This window comes from Cebus imitator, unplaced genomic scaffold, assembly GCF_001604975.1.
Source record: "Cebus imitator isolate Cc_AM_T3 unplaced genomic scaffold, Cebus_imitator-1.0 Scaffold12, whole genome shotgun sequence".
Taxonomy (NCBI): Eukaryota; Metazoa; Chordata; class Mammalia; order Primates; family Cebidae; genus Cebus; species Cebus imitator.
Window position 1 is genome coordinate 5,608,445 of NW_016107327.1, and position 16,702 is coordinate 5,625,146.

At 39.2% G+C, this 16,702-nt stretch overlaps 1 protein-coding gene and 1 pseudogene across 4 annotated transcripts in view; one reads left to right on the forward strand and one right to left on the reverse strand.

Moving 5' to 3' along the window:
- PSMA8 (proteasome 20S subunit alpha 8) overlaps nt 1-375 on the reverse strand; it is a 55,832-nt gene extending 55,457 nt beyond the window's left edge. For 2 of the 3 annotated variants that reach the window (XM_037727913.1, XM_037727909.1), the window contains exon 1: nt 231-375. In XM_037727913.1, the coding sequence (XP_037583841.1) occupies nt 231-332 (102 nt within the window). In that variant the 5' untranslated portion in view covers nt 333-375. The remainder of the gene's footprint in view (nt 1-230) is intronic. The other variant, XM_017498272.2, reaches the window with a different exon arrangement.
- Nucleotides 376-15,008: 14,633 nt separating this feature from the next.
- LOC108282355 lies at nt 15,009-16,702 on the forward strand (annotated as a pseudogene). Its single transcript, XR_001816376.1, has one exon. The product of XR_001816376.1 is annotated as an elongation factor 1-alpha 1-like (transcript).

Sequence of the window (16,702 nt, forward strand, 5' to 3'; positions counted from 1 at the left end):
AGTGACACAGCAGAATTGAGGGAAATCTACCAACTTTTACTCTGCCACTTCAGGCCCAAATCTCAGAAGTCTATCTCCCTCAATAAAAAGGACAAAGTCATTTTCATAAGTGTGGGAATCTCTTCTCTTCAGCTCCTGGGCTGGAGGTGGGCTGGGCAGTGGGATAACGATGGCCCAAGAAGTAACGGGGCAGGGGGGTGGGGGGGATTGTCCGGGAGTTGCTCCCTCACCGCGGTGGATCCTTTCTTCACCGCTTCCTGGGCATATTCCACTTGAAAAAGGTGTCCGTCTGGGGAGAAGACAGTGATCGCCCTATCGTATCGAGAGGCCATCGCACAGGACTACAGGGCTTGCCACCGAGCTTCCCACTGCTGCGACACGGTGTGCTACCGGCCGGAAGTGCTAGCAGACGAGCTTCCAGCTGCCTCCCAGAAGTCCCCGCGCCCCGCGCTTCAGTTGCTTCCCAGAAGTCACTGCGCTGGCGCCTTTGGCTGCCTCAGGAAGTTCTCGTGCTTGCCAGCCTGTGTCACTCCAGCAGTGCCTGCAAGTTGACTGCATTCTTCCCCTACCCTTTCTGTCTTACGCATATATCCGTTTCTCTACTAAGGTGTTGTCCCAGAGGTGGTGTCACGGCACTCGGGTTATAAAAATAATATCAAAGATTAGGGTTTAAAGATAGGTCTTCAAAGATCAGATATTTTTGTTATCACATACATGTTGGAGAAACGGTTTCAGTTCCTTCCCTTTGGTTTCAAATTCTAAATTTCCTACTGTTTCTTTCTGTCAGTTAACTGTTGTTATTTGAACCCAAGGAAAAAAAGCACACTTTTCAAAATATTATTGCTTCTTATATTTTCTGCCTTGTGAGCAAAATAAAGCAGATGAGCGAATGGTCCAGTAAATAAAGCAAATAGTCTGTCAAACTAATGCTAATGACAAGAATTAAGATAATATTCTTTTAATTGAAGAAATTGTGTAAAAGCCCAAAGTATGCGACTTAAAAGATGTCTGGAAATTTAGCTATAGCCGAAACTCTACAGCTTGCTACATTACTGTGAAACAACTCTGTCACTTCTCCTTATCAATAAAATGGGAATATTAAAAAATCTGCAGCACAGTATTCTGAGCTTAAAATGTGTTTATGGGCATAATTACATAAACTGGTGCCTGGTGGGTAGTAATAGCCAGGTAAGTTTAGCTATTATTGCCTTCCATGTGTTGTTTAATATATGCAGTTTTCCCCTGGGGAGGATCTTAAAGTTGGTGAAATCAACCTTAACCAAAAAAAGAAAAAAAGAAAAAGTTTCTCAAAAGAGGAAAACTTCCCTGAATTCCAAATACTTAAATCAGAACTTCAGTTGACTTAAAAAATATTTTTAAATTATTAATACTTTATTTTTTTACATAGAGATGTGGTCTCCCTATGTTGCCCAGGCTGGTCTCAAACTCCTGGTCTCAAGCAATCCTCCTGCCTTGGCCTCCCAAAGTCCTGGGATTACAGGTGTGAGCCACCACACCTGGCCTTTAGTTGGCTCTTGAAGTAATTTGTACTTATTGCCTCGCCATTGCTTTTCTTCAGTATTACAGTCTTGATAAGTTTGGTTCTATTGCAAAAAACCAGTAAGTCCTAATGAAAACAATTCACTCTAACTGGTTACTTTACAATATTATGATAAACCAACATTTTTTTGAAGCTGTTTTTTGGAAAGTGTTTTGGTGTATTTGTTAAATTATGTTTCCTTTTTATTTTGAAATAGTTATGGATTGACAGGAAGTTTCAAATATAGTAAGAAGAGGGCTCCTATACCCTTCACCCTGTTTCCTCCAATGGTAATATTTTACATACAAATAATATGGTAACTGAACCAGGAAACTGACATTGGTGTAATATACAGAGTTTTTTCAGATTTTGCCAGTTTTATATACACACCTGTGTGTGTGTGGGGGGGGGTGAGGCCTTTGCAATTTATCATGTATAGATTCATATAATGACTATCATAATCAAGATACAAAGCTGTTTCACAACCACAAAGATCTGTGGTATTGACTTACAAGACATACCCATCTCTCTCTCCCTCCATCATCCCTAGCAATCACTAATCTGTTGTCTATCTCCATAATTTTGCCATTTAAAAAATTTACATAAATAGAAGCATACCTTATGTAAGTTTTTAGTGACCTTTTATCTTCTAAATAATTATAGACTCATAGGAAGTTGATCGAACGGTACAGAATGGCCCCTCATAACCTACACTTAGTTTCTGCAGTTTGTTACATATGATATAGTAAAATATCAAAACCAGGAAACTGACTTTGGTATACAACATGCTTATACCATTAAAAGGCATTTTGTAAATGTTACAGTGTATGATAGTATACATTTCAAAAATATGATAGTGTTAAAATGTTGACAATGTTTAACACATTCAGGTTTAAAATCCACACTAAAAATTAACAGCTGTGTACCTTTGGGTAGGAATATTTCACATCATTAAAACTTAGTTTTCTGTCCTGTAAAATAGTGATAATACTTATCTTCACAAGATTGTAGTGAAGAACAAATGAAATAATTCATTAATGTACCCATGGCTGTGCCTGACACAGAGTAACCACTTAAAAAATATTAGCTATTTTGCGGGGCGTGGTGGCTCACGCCTGTAATCCCAGCACTTTGGGAGGCCGAGGCGGGTGGATCACGAGGTCAAGAGATCAAGACCATCCTGGTCAACATGGTGAAACCCCGTCTCTACTAAAACTACAAAAAATTAGCTGGGCATGGTGGCGCGTGCCTGTAATCCCAGCTACTCAGGAGGCTGAGGCAGGAGAATTGCCTGAACCTAGGAGGCGGAGGTTGTGGTGAGCCGAGATCGCGCCATTGCACTCCAGCCTGGGTAACAAGAGTGAAACTCTGTCTCAAAAAAAAAAAAAAAAAAAAAAAAAAAAAAAAAAAAAAAAAAAATATATATATATATATATATATATATATATTAGCTATTGTTATTTATCACTGAGTTAACTAAAAAGTAAAGATTATTCTATAAGAGAGAAATTAGGATAGTTAGGTCTTCTTGTTGAATTGAACCATTTATCATTATGTAACGTCCTCCTTCATCTTGTTTAATCTTTAAAGTCTGTTTTGTCAGAAACTTGGATTGCAACCCCTGCTTTTTTCTTTTTCTTTTCTTTTCTTTTTTTTTCCTGTCATCATGATGCTAGCTAGTTATTTTGCGGACTTGTTCATGTGGTTGCTTCATGGTGTCACTGGTCTGTGTAATTCAGTATGTTTTAATAGTGGCTGGTAACAGTTTTTCCCTTCCCTATTTAGTCCTTCAGGGCCTCTTGTAAGGCAGGTCTGGTGGTAATGAATTCCTCAGCATTTGCTTGTCTAAAAAGAATCTTATTTCTCCTTTGCTTCTGAAGCTTAGTTCAGTTGGATATGAAATTCTGGGCTGGAATTTATTTCTTTCTTTTTTTGCAGGGGTGGGGGATAGGGTCTCACTCTGTTGCTCAGGCTGGAGTGCAGTGGCGCTGTCTTGGCTCACTGAAACCTCTGCCTCCCAGGTACAAGTGATTCTCCCACTTCAGCCTCTCAGTAGCTGGGGCTACAGGTATGTGCCACCATGCCTAGCTAATTTTTTTATTTTTTGGCAGAGACAGGTTTTCGTCATGTTGGCCAGGCTGGTCTTGAACTCCTAGCTGCAAGTTTTCTGCCCACCTCAGCTTCCCAAAGTGCTGGGATTACAGATGTGAGCCACTTCGCCTGGCCTGGGATTTCTTTTCTTTAAGAATGTTGGACTGGGCACAGTGGCTCACGCCTGTAATCCCAGCACTTTAGGAGGCTGAGGCAGGTGGATCACCTGAGGTCAGGAGTTCAAGACAAGCCTCATCAACATGGTGAAACCCTGTCTTTATTAAAAATACAAAAAAATTAGCCAGGCATGGTGGTGGGTGCCTGTAATCCCAGCTACTGGGAGGCCAAGGCAGGAGAAGCACTTGAACCCAGGAACTCATAGGTTGCAGTGAGCTGAGACCACACCATTGCACTCCAACCTAGGCAACAAGAATAAAATTTGGTCTAAAAAAAAAAAATGTTGAATATTGGCCCCCAATCTCTTCTGGCTTGTAGGATTTGTGCTAAGAGAGGTACACTGTTAGTCTGATGGGCTTCACTTTTTAGGTGACCCAGCCTTTCTCTCTGGCTGCCCTTAACATTTTTTCTTTCATTTTGACCTTGGAGAATCTGATGATTGTGTGTCTTGGGGATGATCTTCTCGTGGAATATCTTACTGGGATTTACTGAATTTGAATTTTGGCCTGTCTAGCTAGGTTGGGGAAATTCTCCTGGATGATATCACGAAATAGGTTTTCCATATTGGTTCCATTTTTCCCTACTCTTTCAGGTACCCCAATCAGTTGTAGATTTGGTCTCTTTACAAGATCCCATATTTCTTGGAGGTTTTGTTCATTGCTTTTTGTTATTTTTTCTCTATTCTTGTCTGCCTGTCTTATTCCAGAAAGACTGTCTTCATGCTCTGAGATTCTTTTCTTCACTTGGTCTGTTTTGCTACTAATACTTGTGATTGCATTGTGGTTTTCAGCTTGTAGTGTATTTTTCAGCTCTATCAGGTTAATTATGTTCCTCTCTATTCTGGCTCTTTTGGCTGTTAGCTCTTGCATTATTTTATCATGATTCTTGGCTTCCTTGCCTTGGGTTCCAATGAGCTCCTTTAGCTCACTGAAGTTCATTTTTATCCACATTCTGAAGCCTGTTTCTATCATTTCAGCCATCTCTGCATCAGCCGGGTTCAGAACCCTTGGTGAAGAGGTGTTGTGGTCATTTGGATGAGAGTGGGCACTCTGGTTTTTGAGTTTTAAGTGTTTTTGCGCTGATTTTTTCCCATCTTTGTGGGCTTATTGACCTCTGATCCTTGAGCTTGTTGACTTTTGGATGCGGTTTCTGTTTTTTTGTTATGGTTGTTGTTGTTCTTGTTTTTATTGTTTGTTTATTTTTCTTTTAAAAGTCCAGCCCCTCTTCTGTAGGGCTGCTACAGTTTACTGGGGGTCCACTCTAGACCCTAGTCACCTTGGTTTTTCCAGTACCTGGAGGTATCACCAGTGAAGGCTCTGAAACCATTGAGGTAGCAGCCTACCCCTTTCTCTGGAAGCTCCATTGTAGAGCGGGGTACTGACCTGCTGCCCACCCAAAGGCACCTTCAGGATGTGGCTGGAGACCCTGGTTGGGAGGTCTCACCCAGTCAGGAGGAATGGGATCAAGGATCCGCTTAAAAAAGCAGTCTGGCTGCATTGTGGTAGCACAGCTGTGCTGTGTTGGGGGATCCCCTCAGCCCCTGATCAGTTTGGGCTCTCTAAGCCTGCAGGCTGGATCCGCTGCAGCACCCAAGCAGCAAAAGTAGTGACCCTCCTCACCCTCCAGGCCCTCCATCTCAGTGAGAAATTAGAACTCTGTTGGCCATAGAACACTGGTGGGGGTGGCTGGAGGGCTCAGCTGGGAGGACCCACCCAGTGAGGAGGAATGCATCAGGGTCTTACTTAAAGAACCAGCCTGGCCTCTCAATGACAAATCAGCCGCATCGACAAAACAGCCATGCTGTGCTGGGGAACCATCTATGCCTCAGTTGGCTTGGACTCTGCAAATCCTGCAGGCTGAAATAGCCGGGTCACTCCAGCCTGGGTGACAGAGCAAGACTTTGTCTCAAAATATATAAATCAATAAATCAATAAGGTATCTTTTAATTCCTAGTATGGTAATATTGATAGAGGCCATGTGGAAAAAAAAAAAAGCTACTTGAGGTCTTCAATAATTTTAAAGAGGGCAAAGTGTTCTTGAGGCCAAATGTTTTAAAGCACTAGGATAAAGCATTGCTAGTGTCCCTGGATAACTAGCTGCCTTCCAGAAGCAAAAGTAAATCCTCTGTACAGGAAAATAATATAATGCAGAGTCTCAAATAATTGTTACAGTTTTTCATATGCAATATGTTCTGCTCCATCAAAAATAACCACGCACACAAAAGACATGTTGTCACCAAACAACAAGAGAAACAATAGACAATAGAAAGACATGAATATAAAGTTCAGATAATGAATATATCAGATATATATTTCTAAAACAAGATAATTATATTCAAGGGATTAAAGACAAGATAGAGATTTTCAGCAGGGACTAAAATTATCAATCAACAATCCACTGGAAATTGTAGAAATGAAAATTACATTAATGGAAATTGAGAGCTCAATGAATGGATTTTAAAATGGGTCAACCTAGTTGAAGAGAGAAGTGAAGAACTAGATGATAGCTAAAAAGAAATCTATATCAAGGCAGCCAGAGATAAAATGATAAAGAACGCTGAAAAAATGAAGCATATTGGATATGTTGAAAAATCTAATGTATGTGTAGTTGGGGTACCAGAAGAATAGGGATTTTAAAATAGAGTAGAAACAACGTGAAAAGATATTTGGTTTAGAATTTTTCAAAACTGACAAAAGAATCAAGCAACAGATTCAGAAAAAACTGTTACCACCAAGCAGAATAAAATTCACACTTAGAAAAACCACAATAAATCTGCTGCAAACCAAAGACAATGAGAAAATCTTAAAGCTATCCAAAGGAAAACAATAGACATACTACCGAAAAAGGAGCCACAGTAGGACTGTCAGGCTGTTACAATGGAATTCTATCTTCAGCTTGCTAAAATGAAGTAAATGCAGACATGATATTCTATATTTAATGTAAAATGTTCCAAATTACAAAGCGAAATTAAGGTATTTTTCAAAAACAGAAACCAGTCACCAACAGACACTCAATAAAGGAAATACAAAAGAATGTTCTTTAGACAGAAAAAAAATTATCGAAGATGGAAGTTTGGAGATGCAAGAAGAAATGAAGAGCATTAAGGGTAAATATATACACAAATTAAAAAAAATTAAATAAACGTGTTTATAAGACTATTAAAATTTGTGACAATAATATGTAATTTTGGTAAGGGGGCAAATGGAGTTAAAGTGTTCTAACTTCCTTTTACTATTTCAGTAAGTAGTAAAATTTCTAATTTATATTGAACTCAAGTGGTCTAGAAGGCATGTTGTAATCTCTGGGAAAACCACTAAGAGAATCATATAATAATGTATAATCATAAATAATAATATAAAATAATCAAAAGAACACATGAGAAGAAAGATAAAGGAACAATAAGAGGCTTGGATAATAGCAAACAGTATTATAGTGGATTTAAAGATTGCTATGTTAGTTTTTATATTCTCTATAATGGAATAAGTTTTTTTAAAACTTTTATTTTAAATTCAGGGATATATGTGCATGTTTGTTAAATAGGTAAACTCAAGTTATGGGGGTTTGTTGTAAGGTTATTTAGTCACCCAGGTATCAAGCCTAGTACTCATTCATTATTTTTCCCAATCTTCTCCCTATTCCCACTTGCTACCCTCTGGTAGGCTCCATTGTCATTCCTCTCTATGTGTATATGTGTTCTCACAATTTAGCTTCCACTTAAAAGTGAGAACATGTGGTATTTGACTTTGTTGCTGCAAAGGACATAATCTCATTCTTTTTTATGGCTGCATAGTATTTCATGGTGTATATGTATCAGATTATCTTTATCCTAGTTGTCATTGATGGGCATTTAGGTTGATTCCATGTCATTTCTACTGTGACTTCTGCTGCTATAAATATATATGTGCATGTCTTTATTATTTATATTCCTTTAAGTATATAGCCATTCATGGGGTAGCTCTGTTCTTAGCGCTTTCATGAATTGCCACATTACTTTCCACAATGGTTGAACTAATTTCTACTCCCACCAACAGTGTTTAAGCTCTCCTTTTTCTCCACAGCCTCGCCAGCACCTGTTATTTTTACATTTTCACCATAGTCATTCTGACTGGTATGACATAGTATCTCATTGTGGTTTTGGTTTCCATTTCTCTAATGATCAGTGATGTTGAGCTTTTTTTATAGCTTGTTGGCTGCATGTATATCTCCTTTTGAAAAGTCTCTGTCCATGTCCTTTGCCCACTTTTAATGGGTTGGCTTTTTCTTGTATATTTGTTTAGGTTCCTAGTAGGTGCTGGATATTAGACCTTTGTCAGTTGTGTTTACTGAACAGATATTTATTTCCCCATTATTTATTTTTGTCAGCTGTTGAAGACCAGATGGTTATAGGTATGCAGCTTATTTCTGGACTCTCTATTCTGTTTTATTGGTCCATGTGTCTGTTTTTGTACCAGTACTGTGCTGTTTTGGTTACTGCAGCCCTGTGGTATAGTTTGAAGTTGGGTAGCATCATGCCTCCAGCTTTCAACAGTCAAGCTGAGAGCCAAATCAGGAATGCAATCCCATTCACAATTGCCATAAATTAGTACGTTTTAAAATTGCTGTAAAGAGCTACTTTTGACTGGGTAGTTTAATTGACTCACAGTTTTTCAGGCTGTACAGGAGGCAAGGCTGGGCGAGGCCTTGAGAAACTTACAGTCATGACAGAAAGCAAAGGGGAAGCTTGCACATCTTCATATGGCAACAGGAGAGAGGGAGAGGGGGAAGTACCATACATTTTTAAATCATCAGATCTCATGAGAACTCGCTCACTATCACAAGAACAGCAAGGGGGAAATCCGCCCCCATGATCCAGTCACCTCTGACCAGGTTCCTCTTCCAAAACTGGGAATTGTAATTCAGTATGAGATTTAGGTGGGGACACAGAGCCAAACTATCTCATTCTACCCCAGGCCCCCCTTAAACCTCATGTCCTTCTCATATTTCAAAACACAATCATGCCTTCCCAACAGTCCCCCAAAGTCTTAACTAATTTCAGCATTAACTCAAAAGTCCAAGTCCAAAGTCTCATTTGAGACAAGGCAAGTCCCTTCCACTTATGAACCTATAAAATCAAAAGCAGTTTAGTTACTTCCAAGATACAATGGAGGTACAGGCATTGGTAAATGCTCCCATTCCAAATGGGAGAAATTGGACAATATAAAGGGGCTACAGTCCCCAGGAAAGTCTGAAACCCAGCAGGGTAGTCATTAAATCTTAAAGCTCTGAAATAATCTCCTTTGACTCCATGTCTGACATGCAGCACATGCTGATATAAGGGGCAGGCTCCCAAGGCCTTGGGCAGCTCCACAAACCTGGGCAGCAGTGCAAGACTCCATCATAAAACAAAACAAAAACATTAAATTAAAGAGTAAAGAAAATTTGAGAGTAAAATGATGAAAAAGATACATCATGCAAACACTAAACAAAGAAAGCTAGTATAACAAAGTAGACCTTGGATGAAGATATATAGCAAGAGATATTGAAGGACATTTTGTAATGATAAAAGGTTTAGTTTACTGGGATACCTAACAATTCCTAATTTGTACTTAGCACCAATCGTTATTGTTGGAGATTTGAACAAAGTTTTTTTTTTTTTTTTCTGTGATTGATAAAATAAACAGACAAAAAATTAAAACCATATATTTTAAAAACCCAATTAATAAACTTGGTATGCTCTTTCACTTTCTGTCTGTCTGTCTGCCTGTCTGTCTCTCTCTCTCTCTTTCTCTGTGTCTTTCACGCACACACACCCCAAACAACTGTGGAGTATACATACATTTTGAGCAAATATGGAACATTTACAAAAATTAGATATATGGTAGACCGTGAGGCAAGTTTTGCAAATTACAAAGGATTAAATGCATATAGAATTTTTGCGTCTCTTCCCCTAGTGGAGTTAGCCAGGAATCAGTTAACAGCACTATGACTAGAACTTGTTTTATAACATTTATTTTCGAGACAGGGTCTTGCTCTACCATCCAGGCTGGAGTGCAGTGGTACAGTCAGATCTCAGCATAGCCTTGAACTCCTGGGCTTAAGTAATCCCCCTACTTCAGTCTCCCAAGTAGCTGGAACCACAGGAACATGCCACTGTGACCAGTTAGTTGAGATATATATATATCTCAACTATGCCCAGTTATACATATATATCTCAACTAACTGGGCACAGTGGCATGTATATGGGCATGGTGGCATATATATATGGGGTTATATATATGCATGTATATATGCTCCTGGGACCAAGAAATCATCCTGTCTTGGCCTCCCAAAGTGATTAGAGGCCTAAGTCACCATGCACAGCCCACAATATTTTCAAAATGTGTTTGAAAATTTATTAATGTGTTTTGAAATAAGCAAGGGTCAAAGAAGAATTCACAATGGAAATTAGAAAATATTTTGAACTGGGTCATAACAAAACTATAATGTATTAAAACTTGTGTGATGCAGCCAAAGCAGTGACCAGGAAGAAAATGATAGCATTAAGTGCACACATTAGAAAAGAAGAAAAACTAAAAAATCAATTACCTCAGTATGAATTTGAAGATGTTATATTAAACAGTAAGATACTTGAGATTCAGGAGAATGTCAAAACCCAATTCAAGGAAGCTAAGAGTCACAATAAAATGATGCAAGTACATAGATGAAATGATTATTATGAAAAAGAACCAAACTGATCTGATAGAGCTGAAAAACAGGCTATAAAAATTTCATAATGCAATTTTAAGTATTAACAGAAGAATAGACCAAGCTGAGAAAAGAATTTCCGAGGTCAGAAACTGGCTCTCTGAAATAATTCACTCAGATAAAAATAAAGGAAAAAGAATAAAAGATAATGAACAAAACCTCCAAGAAATACAGGTTTATGTAATGAGACCAAATCTATGACTGACTAACATCCCTGAAAGAGATGAGGAGTAAGCAAACTTGCTTGCGACTTGGAAAACATATATTAGGATTTCATTTATGAAAACTCCCCCAGCTTTGCTAGAGAGGCCAACATTCAAATCCAGGAAATGCAGAGAACCCTCATGAGATATGACACAAGAGAACCATTCCCAAGACACACGATCATCAGATTCTCCAAGATTGAAATGCAAGAAAAAATGTTAAAGGCAGCTAAAAAGAAGGAACAAGTCACCTACAAAGGGAACCTCATCAGGCTAACAGTGGACCTATTACCAGAAACACCACAAGCCGGAATATATTAGTGGCCTATATTCAACATTCTTAAAGAAAAAAATTTAAACCAATAATTTGGTTTCTAGCCAATCTATGCTTCATAAGTGAAGAAGAAATAAGAACCTTTTCATTAAAGCAGATGCTGAGGGAACTTGTTACCACTAGACCTGCCTTACAAGAGGTCCTGAAAGGAACATCAAATATTGAAAGGAATGACCATTACCAGCCACTACAAAAATACACCTAAGTACACAGACCAGTGATATTATAAAGTAGTCACACAAACAAGTTTATATAGTAACCAGTGAACAACATGAGTGCCTTTTAATTGGAGACTTTAGCCCATTTATATTCGAGGTTAGTATTGATATGTGCAGATTGATCCTGCAGATTTAACCCTGTGGGCAGACTGCTTGAGCTTAAGTATTCAAGACCAGTCTGGGCAACATGGCGAAACCCCATCCCTACAAAAATTAGATAAGCTTGGCATTGTGGCATATGCCTGTGGTCCCAGCTACTTGGGCAGCTGAGATAGGAGCCCGGGAAGTCAAGACTGCAGTGAGCCGAGATCGCAACACTGCATTCCAGCCTGGGTGACAGAGCAAGACCCTGTGAAAAAAAAAAAAAAGGAAGGAAGACCCAATGGTATATTCTCTGCAAGAGACTCTTCTCACACACGATGACACCCCATTGGCTCAAAATAAAGGGATGGAGAAAAACTACCAAGCAAATAGAAATTATAAAAAAAACAGGGTTTGCAACCCTAATTTCAGACAAAATACACTTTAAACCAAATATATAAAAGAAGACAAAGAAAGGCATTACATAATCATAAAGCGTTCAATTCAACAAGAAGACCTAACTATACTAAATATATATGCACCCAACACAGGAGCACCCAGATTCATAAAGCAAGTTCTTAGAGACTTACAAAAAGACTTAGATTCCCACACAAAAATGTTTGGAGACTTTGACACCCCACTGATAGTATTGGACAGATCACTGAGTCAGAAAATTAACAAAGATATTGAGGACCTGAAGTGAACAACTGACCAATGGACCTAATAACTATAGAACTCTCCACCCTAAAACAACAGAATATACATTCTTCTCATTGCCACATGGCACATACACTAATATTGACCACACAATTGTACATAAAATAATACTTAGCAAATTCAAAAAAACTGAAATCATACCAACCACACTGTTAGACCACAGCACAATAAAAATAGAAATTAATACTAAGAAAATGACTCAAAACCATACAATTATATGGAAATTAAACAACCTCCTCCTGAGTGACTTTTGGCTAAACAATTAAATTAAGGCAGAAATCAAGACATTCTTTGAAATTAATGCGAACAAAGATAAAGCATATCAGAATCTCCTGGTCATAGCTAAATCAGTGTTAAGAGGGAATTTTATAGAACTAAACACCCAAATCAAACAGTTAGAAAGATCTCAAATTAACAATATAACATAGCAACTATAAGAACTAGAGAAGCAAGAGCAAACCAATGCCAAAGCTAGCAGAATACAAGAAATCACCAAAGTCAGAGCTGAAACGAAGCAAATTGATATATGAAAAACCATAGAAAAGATCAATGAATACAGGAATTGGCTGTTTGAAAAAACTAGTAAGATCAATAGACTGCTGGGTAGACTAAAGAAAAAAAGAGAGAAGATCCAAAGAAACACAATTGGAAATGACAAAGGGGACATTACTACTTATCCTACAGAAATACAAAAAGCATCAGACACTACTATGAACACCTCTAAACACACAAACTAGAAAACTTAGAAGAAATGGATAAATTCCTGGACACATACAACCTCCTAAGAATGGACATTGAAAACATTGAATCCCTGAACAGATCAATAATGAGTTCCAAAATTGAATCAGTAATAAAAAGCCTATCAACAAAAACATAAAAGCCCAAGAATAGAGGGATTCACAGCTCAATTCTGCCTAATGTGTAATGAAGAGCTGGTGCCTTTACTACTGAAACTATTCCAAAAAATTGAAGAGAAAGGACTCCTCCCCAACTCACTGTATGAGGCCAGCATTATACTGAATACTAAAACCTGGCAGAGACATGACGAAAAAACAAAAACAAACAAAAAAGCAAAAACAAAACTTCAGGCCAATATCCTTGATGAAAATTCATGCAAATATCCTTAACAGAATACTAGCAAACCAAATCCAACAGTGCATCAAGAAGCTAATCTACCACAATGAATTAGGCTTAATCCCTAGAATGCAAGGCTGGTTCAACATATGCAAATCAATAAATGTGATGAATCATGGAAAAATAATTAAAAATAGTCCAGGTGCAGTGGCTCATGCCTATAATTCCAGTGCTTTGGGAGGCCGAGGCAGATGGATTACCTGAGGTCAAGGAGTTTGAGACCAGCCTGGCCAATATGGTGAAACCCCATCTCTTCTAAATATAAAATTAGTCAGGCATGGTGGCAGGCGCCTATAATCCAAGCTATTCAGGAGGCTGAAGCAGGAGAATTGCTTGAACCCAGGAGGTGGAGTTTGCAGTGAACTGGGATCACACCATTGCACTCCGGCCTGGGCAACAAGAGCAAAACTCCGTCTCAAAAAAATAAAATAAAAATTAAAAAAGAATTAAAAACAAATATGATAAATAGATCCAGAAAAGGCTTTCAATAAAATTCATTATTGCTTTATGTCAAAAATCCTCAATAAGGTAGGCACTAAAGGAACATACTTAAAAATAATAGCCATCTTGAGAAACCCACAGTGAACTGAATGGGCAAAAGCTGGAAATATTCCCCCCAAAGCCTGCAAAATACAAGGATACCCTCTTTCACCACTCCTATTTCAACATAGTATTGGAAGTCCTGACCAGTGCAATCAGGCAAAAGAAAGAAATAATAGACATCCAAGTATGAAAAGAGGAGGTCAGACTACCCTTGTTTGCAGATGACATAATTTTTTTTGAGATGGAGTCTTTCTTCATTGCTCATGTTGAAGTGCAGTGGCATGATCCCAGCTCAGTGCAACCTCCACCTCCTGATTTCAAGTGATTCTTCTGCCTCAGCCTCCTGAGTAGTTGATACTATAGGCACACACAACCATGCCTGGTGAATTTTTCTAGTTTTAGTAGAGACAGGGTTTCACCATGTTGGCCAGGCTGGTCTCAAACTCCTGACCTTGTGATCCGCCTGCCTCTGCCTACCAAAGTGCTGGGATTACAGGCATGAGCTACCACACCTGACGATATGATTCTATGTCTAGAAAACCCCATAGTCTCTGCCCAAAAGCTACTTGATCTGATAAACAACTTCAGCAAAGTTTGAGTTTACAAAATCAACATGGAAAAATCAGTAGAATTCCTATACACCAACAACATCCCAACTGAGAGCCAAATCAGAAATGCAATCTCAGTCACAGTTGCCGCAAACAGAATAAAATACCTAGGAATACAGCTAACCAGGAAGGTAAAAGATCGCTACAATGAGAACTAAAAAACACTATCAAAATCAGAGATGACACAAACAAATGGAAAACCATTTTGTGCTTATGGATTAGAAGAATCAATATTGTGAAAATGGCCATACTGCCAGAGCAATTTAGAGAATTCAGTGTTGTTTCTTTCAAACTACCAGTGATATTCACAGAATTAGAAAACAGATGGTGGCTCACACGTGTAATCCCAGAGCTTTGGGAGGCCAAGGCCAGTGGGTTGCTTCAGCTCAGGAGTTTGAGAGCCTGCCTGAGCAACATGGTGAAACTCTGTTTCAAAAAAAAGAAAAAGAAAGAGAGAGGAAGAAGGAAGGAAGGAAGCAAGAAATGAAGGAAGGAGAATGGAAATAAGGGAAGGAGGGAAGGAAGGAAAGAGGGAAGGAGAGAAGGAAAGAAAGAGAGAAGGAAACTCCACTATTTAAAAACTCATATGGACTTTTTTGCAACAGGTTTGCCACCAGAACATAGGTGTCGTGAAAACTACCCTTAAAAGCCAAAATGGGAAAGGAAAAGACTCATATCAACATTGTCATCATTGGACACATAGATTTGGGCAAGTCCACCACTACTGGCCATCTAATCTACAAATGTGGTGGCCTTGACAAAAGAACCATTGAAAAATTTGAAAAGGAGGCTGCTGAGATGGGAAAGGGCTTCAAGTATGTCTGGGTCTTGGATAAACTGAAAGCTGAGCATGAACGTGGTATCATCATTGATATCTTCTTGTGGAAATTCGAGACCAGCAAGTACTACATGACTATCATTGATGCCCCAGCACATAGAGACTTCATCAAAAACACGATTACAGGGACATCTCAGGCTGACTGTGCTGTCCTGATTGTCACTGCTGGTGTTGGTGAATTTGAAGCTGGTATCTCCAAAAATGGCAGACCCGAGAGCATGCCCTCCTGGCTTACACACTAGGTGTGAAACAACTAATTGTTGGTGTTAACAAAATGGATTCCACTGAGCCACCCTACAGCCAGAAGAGATATGAGGAAATCATTAAGGAAGTCAGCACTTACATTAAGAAAATTGGCTACAACCCCAACACAGTAGCATTTGTGCCAATTTCTGGTTGGAATGGTGACAACATGCTGGAGCCAAGTGCTAACATGCCTTGGTTCAAGGGTTGGAAAGTCACCTGTAAGGATGGTAATGCCAGTGGGACCACACTGCTTGAGGCTCTGGACTGCATCCTACCACCAACTTGTCCAACTGACAAGCCCTTGTGCCTGCCTCTCCAGGATGTCTATAAAATTGGTAGTATTGGTACTATTCCTGTTGGCCGAGTGGAGACTGGTGTTCTCAAACCTGGTATGGTGGTCACCTCTGCTCCAGTCAACGTTACAACTGAAGTGAAATCTGTTGAAATGCACCATGAAGCTTTGAGTGAAACTCTTCCTGGGGACAGTGTGGGCTTCAATGTCAGAATGTGTCTGTCAAGGATGTTCGTCGTGGCAACAATGCTGGTGACAGCAAGAACGACCCACCAATGGAAGCAGCTGGCTTCACTGCTCAGGTGATTATCCTGAACCATCCAGGCCAAATCAGTGCTGGCTATGCCCCTGTACTGGATTGCCACACGGCTCACATTGCATGCATATTTGCTGAGCTGAAGAAAAAGATTGATCGCTGTTCTGGTAAAATGCTGGAAGATGGCCCTAAAATCTTGAAGTCTGGTGATGCTTCCATCGTTGATATGGTTCCTGGCAAGCCCATGTGTGTTGAGAGCTTCTCAGACTACCCACCTCTCGGTCACTTTGCTGTTTGTGATATGAGACAGACAGTTGCCGTGGGTGTCATCAAAGCAGTGGACAAGAAGGATGCTGGAGCTGGCAAGGTCACCAAGTCTGCCCAGAAAGCTCAGAAGGCTAATTGAATATTATCCCTAATACCTGCCACCTCAGTCTTAATCAGTGGTGGAGGAAGAAGAGTCTCAGAACTCTTTGTTTCAGTTGGCCATTTAAGTTTAGTAGTAAAAGACTGGTTAATGATAACAATGCATCGCAAAACCTTCAGAAGGAAAGGAGAATGTTTTGTGGACCACTTTGGTTTTCTTTTCTGCATATGGCAGTTTTAAGTTATTAGTTTTTAAAATCAGTACTTTTTAATGGAAACAACTTGACCAAAAATTTGTCACAGAATTTTGAGACCCATTAAAAAAGTTTAATGAG